This window comes from Mus pahari, chromosome 2 (assembly GCF_900095145.1).
Source record: "Mus pahari chromosome 2, PAHARI_EIJ_v1.1, whole genome shotgun sequence".
Taxonomy (NCBI): Eukaryota; Metazoa; Chordata; class Mammalia; order Rodentia; family Muridae; genus Mus; species Mus pahari.
In genome coordinates, this window is record NC_034591.1 from 152,723,348 (window position 1) to 152,733,340 (window position 9,993).

Sequence of the window (9,993 nt, forward strand, 5' to 3'; positions counted from 1 at the left end):
CTCCCCACCCCTCTCCCCCTCTCCCCTTCCCTTATCTTTCTTTTCCTTTTTGACACAGGTCTCACGTAGCCCAGGTTAGCCTTGAATCTTCTGTTTTGTCTGAGGATGACCTTATACACTTCTGTTCTCCAAGGTCTAGAATTACAAGTGAATGTACTGTGGCTAGTTTATGTAGGCCTTCTGCCTGCTAGTCAAGGACTTGGGCCAACTGAGCTATGTTCTCGGTTCCTGAAATGAGTCTTTGTGGGTCGGGGTTCATTGTCTATACAAGGTAAGGAAGGACCTTCTAGGGAGAAGGAAGAAACAGGAGACAAGATCCAGAGACAGAATAAAACACCAACTCAGGAAACTGCTGGTTGTTTAGGGACCCTGGAGCCCAGTGTTTGAGGGAGGGAAAGGGAGGAACAGCGTTCTAGAGGGAAGCAGAGGGATTGGTTGGTGGGCGGGCCCTTGAGGTTTGGTTGAGGGCTCCCACCAACTTGAGTGGTCTGAGGGGTGGAGAGGAGTGAGGAGCCTTGAGGGAAGAGCCCTGGGTTGGCTGGCTTCAGCTTCTTGGCCGTGAGCCTTACGATTCTATACAACTCTTGGCTCCAGTAGCTCCAGTCGGTTCTACTGTCCCTAAGACAGTCTTTACCATGAACTTGGTCACCTGTAGTAGTGGTTAATTGACGAGTTTTTTTTAATTGTTTTCAATTTTAATTTTAATTTTTTAATTTTAATTTTTTTAAACGTCCCTTACTTTTGGGTAGAGCTAGGTTCTTCTAGGTCTTAAGAGTTGTGTGCATTCTCAATCTCTATTTAATCCTACTGTCCGGGACTCTGCCTTGAATCCACTCTCTCTGTGGTAGAAAGAAGGGGCAAGAGGCTGCCTGACCCAGGCATCTGTTTTCTCTCGAGTTGGCTTCACAAAGAAGCAAGACAAAGTGATATTTTAAGGAGCAGAACAGATGGATGGAAATGTTGAAAATCTGCTTTATTAAATGATTTCAGCTAACAAAATAATTTAATCAGAAGTGAAAAATATACCATCCGAATGTGGTCCCTACTTTAGTGATACTGAATAATAGTACTGAATAATAGTACTTCTATAACTCAGTCTTACCCAGATTTTGAGTTTCTATACTGTTAATATTGATACTTGTAGGAATCCACAAATTTGGAAATGGGGAAAAAAAAAAAGCAGTTTTGATGAAGACCTACTTAATTGTCCTGGTGGTCCCAGATCTCATCTTTGTGAGGAGCGAATTCTTTAGGATTGTGTTACTAGTGTGATGTTCATCAGGTGTGGGTTTTACTGTAAAAGGATTGATGAAGAACAGTTGTGTGCGTGTCTGTGAGGGCGTCTCCAGAGGGAGGTAGATTATAAAGTCTCTGACCGACCAAATGAATGAATGAATGAATGAATGAGTGAACTCATTTATTCCCTTGATGGACTCGTAATTCATATGATGGAATTAATAACAGGTGGTAAACGATAGCAGTGGGTCTCCCTGGAGGAAGTAGGTCACTGGCAGCGTTGCATCCCGCCATGCTCCCCCACTTTTTCTCTTCCTTTCTTTGACTGTGTGGTGTGTGTGTGTGTGTGTGTGTGTGTCCATATAGTTATGTATAGAAGTCAGAGGACATAGCTCCAGAATACACCCTCCTCTCCTACCACATGTGTACCAGGGTTTGAGCTTTGGTTGTCTGGGTTCGAAGCAAGCCTATCTTTACCCTCTGAGCCGTTATAGCAACCTATGTCCCTTTTCTGAGTTAGACTTTCTCTGCTTCCTGGTTGACCACAAGGTGAACACTTTTTTTTTTTTTTTTTTTTTTNTTACACGATCCCACCGAAATCCTGTTATTCCCAAATACACAGAGACATGTGAGCATGTGCCAGAGTAAACCCTTCTTCACTTAGGTCCTTTCTAATAAGTAGTTAGTGAGAGACAGTTCATGTGGCTATTGTTTTTTAAGATTCTTTTTTTTAAAAACCATGAGGTTCTTGGGGAGGGACAGTGATGTAGAGATGAGGTCATCTACAACAGGTAATCAAATATACATCTAGCTTAGCTGGAGGCCCCATGGGTGGAGTTGATAGTCATGGGCACCAGACCCTGGACTCCCGAGGGGGAGGCCATGACTCTACTGAAGTCTGTACGAGAAGCAGTTCCCCCTCTACTCAGAAATCCCATGCACATTCTGTGGTAGAGATGCATCCAAGTGCTATGTCCTCCAGAGAGCTGACTTCCCACGGGGGTCCACTGACTATGTATAGCAAGGCTCAAACAAAATCTACAACACAGGTCGGGCCACACTGAAGCAGTAGTGCCAGAGATATAATATATCTCTTGCAGCTTTGGGTGGGATTTTTTTTTTTCTTTCCTGGTTTTGAATGCCTGCTACACTGTTATTTGTAGTACATTTTGAAAAATTCTCTTTTGATGGGCTATATCCTGTCAGCATCTAGCAGATATTAATCTTGTCGGTAAGTGGGTCGTGATCAAAGATGCCTTTAAGTATTCACTAATTCACTTAAGTATTTATTAATCATTTGCTCTCCCGGACTAGACACTCACAAATAAGTCTTCTCTGTCAGAGGGGAGACGTGTGTGCCCGGAGAGGGCACACCCACTGCTGCGCTTCTGTGTGTAATTAATCAGTACAGCTTCTTGTAGTTTCAGATGCACTTGATTTTACATGAAGTGTACCTTGTGATGACTAGGCTGTCTACAGGGCTGTGTATATGTTATTGTCCGGAAAAGAAGCATGACTTTAAGAATATATTTATTATCATTTTGTGTATGTGTATGATCAGGCTTATGCATGTCACAGTGTGTGTGCAGGCCAAAGGGCAACTTTATGGAATGATTTCCCTCTTTCCCTATTGGCTCTAGGGATTGAAGTCAGGTTTATCAGGCATACACTGCAGACCCAACCCCATGTGTTTTAAAAGATGACTGATAATGACTAGAAATGACAGTGGAGCTCTGAAAACTTACAAGTGTCGCTCTTTCCTTTGTAGATCTTAGCTGGATCTCCAAAGTTCAAGTGAATCACGCGGCCGTGCTGAGGCGGGCCGAGCAGATCCAGGCCCGCAGAAGCGTGAAGAAGGAATGGCAGGTATGGGTCCTCATGAGCATTCTGTCCCAACCCTCCCAGTGCACGCCCCTTCCCTCGAGGCCACAGTATTGAGTTTCGCTCAAGATGCATCTAGACTTAAATGATTGCAGCTGTCCATAGCTTATTTTAATAATTCATATATGATGATGATGGGTTAGAGAAAGATAACGCATTTATCCAAACAAGTTAAGAGTCTTATCATTCTTGAGTGGCCAAACCGCAATGAATTTGAGGCATCTTTATTCATGAGCGAATTAAATTGTACGTTTCCTCAACACATTTATTATTACTCTCAGACTGCTTTCTTGGCTGTCTTCTGTTTTAATTTTCAAGCCGTAAACATCTACACCTGGTGTGTCCACTGTTGAGGCCTGAGGTAGGAGTTACCTTACTATTTCTTTTCATAGATCACTTTTCAAAATTCCAAAACTGATGTTTGGTGGCATTCTTCCTTAGCACCTTCCTTAGTGCACCACAGTCACAGACATGCTGTGCAGGCCTAAAAGGACTTCGGAGTTCATTTCACAAGAGAGGCAGAACGTGGTGATGGAGGTCTCTAAAGTGACATGTCCCACCTGCCCATCCTGGTTGAAAAGATAAAAGGAACACTTTTTTAGAGTGAGTTAGAGACTATGAGGGTTGGACTAAAAAACAAGGGACTTCGAGATTTCAGAAAATACTGCGTCCCCTTGGGTCCCGGGGAAGAGGGTGAACTCACGTTGTGTCTCATGTCCCACATTTGTGGCTGGCTCTTTGCAGATGAGCTGGAAATGTGAGAAACTGCAGGAGCGAGCAGAGGCTGCAGTTGGAGTTTCTGATAAAAAAAAAAAAAAAAAAGACCAACTCTGCTCTTTTGTTCTGTTCTGGCTAATGTTCATCTTGATCGCCATTCCTTTAAAAATAATTTAAAATTGAAATTGTTTCTGTGTGTCCACATGTGTTTGCCTGTGTGTGTATGTATGTATGTATGTGTGCGTGCTGTGTGCCATGTGCACCCTGGAACATGGAGGTAGAGGAAAACTTGTAGGAGTTAGTTCTCTCCTTTTATTGTGTGTACTCTGGGGCTAGAACTCAGGTCTTCAGGTTTGGCAGCAAGCTCCTTTCCCTGCTGAGCCATCTTGCTGGCCTCCGTTGGACATTTTTGAGCTCCTTTTATACCCTGTATCAGAAAGCGCCTTACCGTAGCATTGCCGCCGGCTGTGAACCCTACCATTTGTCCCTTGTTTCACTCCTCTCTAACTGGGTTCAAGGTGCATTTTCCTTTTGACTTCCCTTGCTTCTCCTTATCTTCTAGGCTGCGTGGCTCCTGAAAGCTGTCACGTTTATAGATCTTACCACGCTTTCTGGCGATGACACATTTTCCAACGTTCAACGACTCTGCTATAAAGCCAAATATCCAATCCGGGCAGACCTCTTAAAAGCTTTAAATATGGACGACAAAGGTGAGGCTGTGCACAGTGCACTGGGCTTACCTGCTTGCAGGGAGCTCACGGGCTGATGGTCACCTGCTGGTGTGCTGTGGTAATCCCTGGTACACCTCTGTTTCTGTGTGTGCAGACAGGCCAAAGCTAGACACCAAGCCCTGTTTCCAGATCAGGTTCTGCATCTATGAACTGAAGTTGTTGGTCAAGCATTTCCTCAGTTCTTCAGTTTGTGATCGTGTCTGTCTAGTGGCTCTGAACTACAGGCTCTCATTCGATCGCCCTGAGGGAAAAGGCTGGTCTCATCACTTAATGAACACATCACATATGAGGTCAAAGAAATGCATTTGCAAATAAAATGCAGAGAGTACTGTTAGAATTTAAAACAAATCAAAACAAACAAATATGCAGACAACCAAAAAACCTCCTATTACTCTCTTAGTGTACAGGAGAGAAACTGTTGAAAAGCTGCCTTGAGTTTTGAGCTTTCAAACTTGAAAGGTGGAGGAGACAGGCTGGTGGTGGTGGGCATCAGGTAGGGTGGCAGGGGTGGTGGTAGTGTCTATTTTCTAAGTGAGAAAACCAAGATCTGGGACCCCAGGAGATCTTGTCAGGGCCACAGGTGTAGTCACTTGTCGGGCCAGTTTTGGGAGGCAGATATCCTCTGTGTAGATATATGCTTCCTGGCTCTGCAGTGCCAGCTGCTGCGCCTGCAGGGAAAGGCTCTGAGCCAGGCCAGTGCAGGCATCACAGACAGTCCACGGGCTTTCAGTCGACCACGTTATTGCATTTCTTTCCAGTTGACACTAGAATATTATCTTATGAGAGCCAGAGATGTAGCTCAGTGTTGAGTGCTCAAGGCCTCGGTTTCCATCCCCAGGTCTATACAACAAAACACAAACACCCATCTTTTCCCCTTTACTGCAGCCACTTGGGGCAAGCATTTGTCCCTCTCATTTGCTCCCTGCCAGTGTTGTCCCAGAAATGATAACTGAAGGCGTGGTGTGCGAGGCGAGCTCCAGGTAAACTAGGTTGCTGTGCTTGTGTACACAGGCATCACCACAGCTGCAGTCTGCGTTTATCCCGCCCGGGTGTGCGACGCTGTGAAGGCATTGAAGGCTGCAGGCTGCAGCATCCCCGTAGCCTCAGGTAAGACTTTTACTCTTGTGATTTTTCAACATAAGCTCAAGTTTTTTTTTTTTTTAGCTCAGTTGGCATGGATTATCCCCCATAAATTTATACTGTGATTACATTAACTTCATAGGCCTAGTTGTGTTGATTCATGATTTCTAATGTGTGCTAAATTTATGTAGTGAATTTATGTAGATATTAAAGTAAGCATGATGTCACACATCTCTTCAGGAGCTCAGGGGGAGGACTGTTGAGTTTGAGGCCAGTCTGGGCCACGTAGTAAGATCTCAAAAACAGACAAACACCACCAACTCTAACCCTTGATATATTAAGTCCTAAAGGTATAGAACCGTGGCTTGGGTTTTATGATGGCCATCAGATTTATAGTCACGGTGTCGGTTGTTTCATGCACACACACGTCTCTGCACTCCATTGCATGTGTGTGGCTCATGGAACTGAGCAGAGAATGCTTCCCTCAGCCAAGGCCGGGGCTGCACAGTGAGGATCATCCCAGCAGAGGTGATGGGTGCACTGGGCATTGAGAAGTGAGGGCGAGCTGACGTCTGCTAAGCAGGGAATGGTAGTTACATGGGAGCCAGCACAGGGAAAGGCACAGAAGCAGAGCCGGGAACGGACAGGCTGGTTGTGGACAGGTAGCGTTGGGAGGGGAGGCTGGGCGGGACGCTGATGGCTGGTGGCCTGGGCTCTATTCTGATGACAGTGCTAGCTCTGGACGGTTTTAAACAGCATGGCATGTTCAGCCTCAAGTTAGCTGTTGTCAAAAAGCAAAGACAAAGCCAACAAACCTAGGAAGTACAGCGCAAACGAGGGTGGAAACCAGATCCCTAAAACCCAGAAGGGCCACTAGTGAGATAAAGCTGCCTGCTGCCAAGGCTGGCTACCTGAGTTGGATCTCTGAAGCCTCCACAGTGGAAGGAGACAGCCAACTCCTCCTAGTTGTCTTCTGACCTCACGTGTGACACACACACACACACACACACACACATATTAAGTGGATAAATGAAAAATAAACAGACTATAAAAGTCTCCTAAAGCATGTGTCTGTGAGTGGACAGATGAACAGATGGATACATAGAGAATGAGTGGACAGATGAATGGATGGATACGTGGAGACAGATAGTATTAGATTCTAGTTTTTAAAAGGCTACAAGGATATCCTGGTGCTTTCAATAAGCAGTCTGAACCCGGTGTGGTGGGACATGCATGCAATTCTAGCACTTCGGAGGCTGAGGGGAGGATTACTGGTAGTTTAAGGCCAGCCTGGGTTACATGGAAAAACCATGTCTTGAAAAGAAGAGAAGAGAAGAGAAGAGAGAAGAAAGAGAAAACACAGTTTATAAAGATCAGCTACTTATTAAGGAAAGATGATGTACTATATATATATATATATATATATATATTGTTTTGTTTTTGTTTGGTTTTTTGAGACAGGGTTTCTCTGTATAGCCTTGGCTGTCCTGGAACTCAGAAATCCACCTGCCTCTGCCTCCCAATATATTTTTTTAAGATTTATTTTTTATGCATGTATGTTTGTGCTTTCATGGGTTCTGTATCAAGTCCTGTGAATGTGCACAGACGCCAGAAGGCGGCATTTTAGATCCTCCGTGTGGGTGCTAGTAGCCGAAGTTGGGTCCTTCACAAGAGCAGTCAGTGCTTTTAACCCTTAAGCCTTCTCTCCATGTACATGTCTATATATAGCCTCTCCGAGAGGGCTCCCAACATATTTGAATCTGTGCCTCTGTAGATCTTAGTGTTTTCACCATCTCAGGACATTCAACCTGTCACTTACGTAACAGGGAGATGTGTTTGGCCTATGGTAGCAGACCCAAGGAGTGATAACTGAAGGGAAGGGCAACAGACCCTGTGTAGAATCAGAGATGGGTGAATGAAAAAGAAAGTCAGCTGATGTATTTAGTTAGTTGATACTTATTACGCGTCCCATCCAAACATCTCTGCAGCAACTTAACCTCAGGTCTTCCAGAGAGCATCATGTTATCATGTCCCTGAAAATGTATGCACACTTATCCCGCCACTCCAACTTTGTCCTGTGTGGCGTGAGTCACGTTTAAGTACCGTTCATGCCTCATCTTTAAATGCCGTACTTACAAACTGACCAATTAAAATTTGTCCCTTTTTTTTTTCCCCTCCCTCATCCTCTCCCTCTCTGTTTTCTTTCTTTGAAATCTCTCCCAGTGGCCACTGGCTTTCCAGCTGGACAGACTCATTTAAAGACTCGGTTGGAAGAGGTCAGACTGGCAGTGGAGGATGGAGCTACTGAAATCGACGTGGTCATTAACAGGACCTTGGTGCTGACGGGCCAGTGGGAAGGTAGGTGCAGGTCCTTGCTCCCAGGGAGCCCCAGCCCTTCCTGGTGGGTCATGGGGAGATCTGGACGGGACACAGCAGGACTTAGGAATCAAGTTCAAAGTCACAAGTCAATGGTCAGAGGAAGCATGGCTTAGCGTGTTCCTCTTGATTCCCTTATAAGTCTAGGCCCTCCTCTGTCTGCAGGAACAGGTTTCAACCCTCTGTGTCGTTAGGGGCACGGTCATCCCATGCAGTAAATTCAGTTTAAAAATTATTAATTTGCTTCTCTTTTGGAAGAATTCCTACACTTTTGTACTGTTTCGTTATTCAGTAGATAGATCACTGTAGGCAAGGCCTCTAAGCAAGGTTGACTCTGGGATGTTGGGGGACACTATCCTTTTTCATGTTAATATCTGTGGACTTTGAGGATGTGAGCTAATATTAAGCTTATTAAATGCCTTTTTGCTACCTTAAATGTTATTGCATATTCATCTGTAGGGTTTGTGTCTCACCATCATGCCAAGATGTGATAAGATAATGTCCATTCTAGTAACAGGATGCTGTTATACAGTGAGGTATGAAACAATCAAATGAACTTTGTCTATTCCTATATATATCTTATATCCTAAAGATGAGGATCTTAATAACTAAAATAAATACAGTGCTCTCTGAAAAAGTTACCGTAGCAAGTAATTTAACATTTTAGATGGAACTAAATTAATGCCAGGATAATAGATATGCATACCAAGTAAAACATATATTTTAAAGTATGGAGGGTCAGTCGATCACTTACTTCATTTGTTTACTTGTGTGTATGTGGAGGGCGGGACTTACACATGCCAGGGAGTATGTGGAGGGCGGGACTTACACATGCCAGGGAGTATGTGGAGGGCGGGACTTACACATGCCAGGGAGTATGTGGAAGGCGGGGCTTACACATGCCAGGGAGTGGCTGTGGAGGGCGGGACTTACACATGCCAGGGAGTGGCTGTGGAGATCAGAGGGCAGGTTGGGAGTTGGCCTCCTTCCTCTGCATGTGTTCTGTGTATCAAACTCAGGTGATCAGGCTTGGCTGTTGGCGTTCTTAACCCTCGAGCCATCTTCCTGGCCTCTGTGCCACTGTTAGCTGAGGCGTATCAATCCGATAACTGTGATGGCTTTAGTGACTCAGTAACTGTGGACCTTACAGCATGGCCAGCATGAGATCTCACCACGGCTGCCCTGTAAAACCTATGAGCCGTTTATTTCTGGAACCTTCCATTTAGTACTTTCAGACCTTACATTGATTCCTGTTAACTGAGATTGCAGATATTGAAACTAGGTGTCAGAGAGAAGGTTTGATAGTGTATATCTGTAAACTTTTTTTCTGTCAAACCTGTTCTGCTGTTTGGCCCCTATGAACTGAGTTTTGTTTACTTACAATGTAACAAAAATTCAGTCCTCAGTCTAGTCCCAGGGCACTCAGAGGGAAGTATTTAGAGTTATGCCGGAGACCTGGACCAATTCCATCTCCCAGTTCTGTGGTGTGTATGTCTACCACCACAGCAGGAACACACCATTGTCTAAGGTGGCTTTAGAAGATCCAGCCTTCACACATCCTCCCCAGGGGAAGGAAAGAAAGACCCCATCCGAAAACCTCTGCATTCTGTTGACTGCATCCTGCTGTCTTGAACTAAGTCATTTACGTGGCTTCCATCACTGGCTGCGAGTGAAGCTGCATGCTTTCCAGCTTGGAGAGTTAGCAACATTTCGTGTCTCTCCCATGTCCTCCCACTTTCCTATGTATACTACCGTTCTTGACAGTCCTAAATATCTCTTTTTACTTGTGCCCGTTAGTATTGCTGCTTGTGTGTGCTTTGGGTGTCCTTAATCCTTCTTGAAAGTCATATTTTATATATGTTCTTGTTTCTGTGTATTCTGCTTATATGCCTTTGGTCACAGATTTTCAGTTACGATTTCAGAGTTTAGATAATGTAAATATGCATATTTTAAATAAATCCAGATGCACATT

The 9,993-nt window shown here is 44.5% G+C and overlaps 1 protein-coding gene across 1 annotated transcript in view; it reads left to right on the top strand.

Annotated features, from left to right (window-relative positions):
* The window catches only part of Dera (deoxyribose-phosphate aldolase), an 84,505-nt gene that overhangs the window by 21,847 nt on the left and 52,665 nt on the right, over positions 1–9,993 (top strand). Inside the window, exons 2-5 of the mRNA XM_021190720.1 lie at positions 3,005–3,102; positions 4,397–4,544; positions 5,577–5,672; positions 7,869–8,003. Coding sequence (XP_021046379.1) covers positions 3,005–3,102; positions 4,397–4,544; positions 5,577–5,672; positions 7,869–8,003 — 477 coding nt within the window. The remainder of the gene's footprint in view (positions 1–3,004; positions 3,103–4,396; positions 4,545–5,576; positions 5,673–7,868; positions 8,004–9,993) is intronic.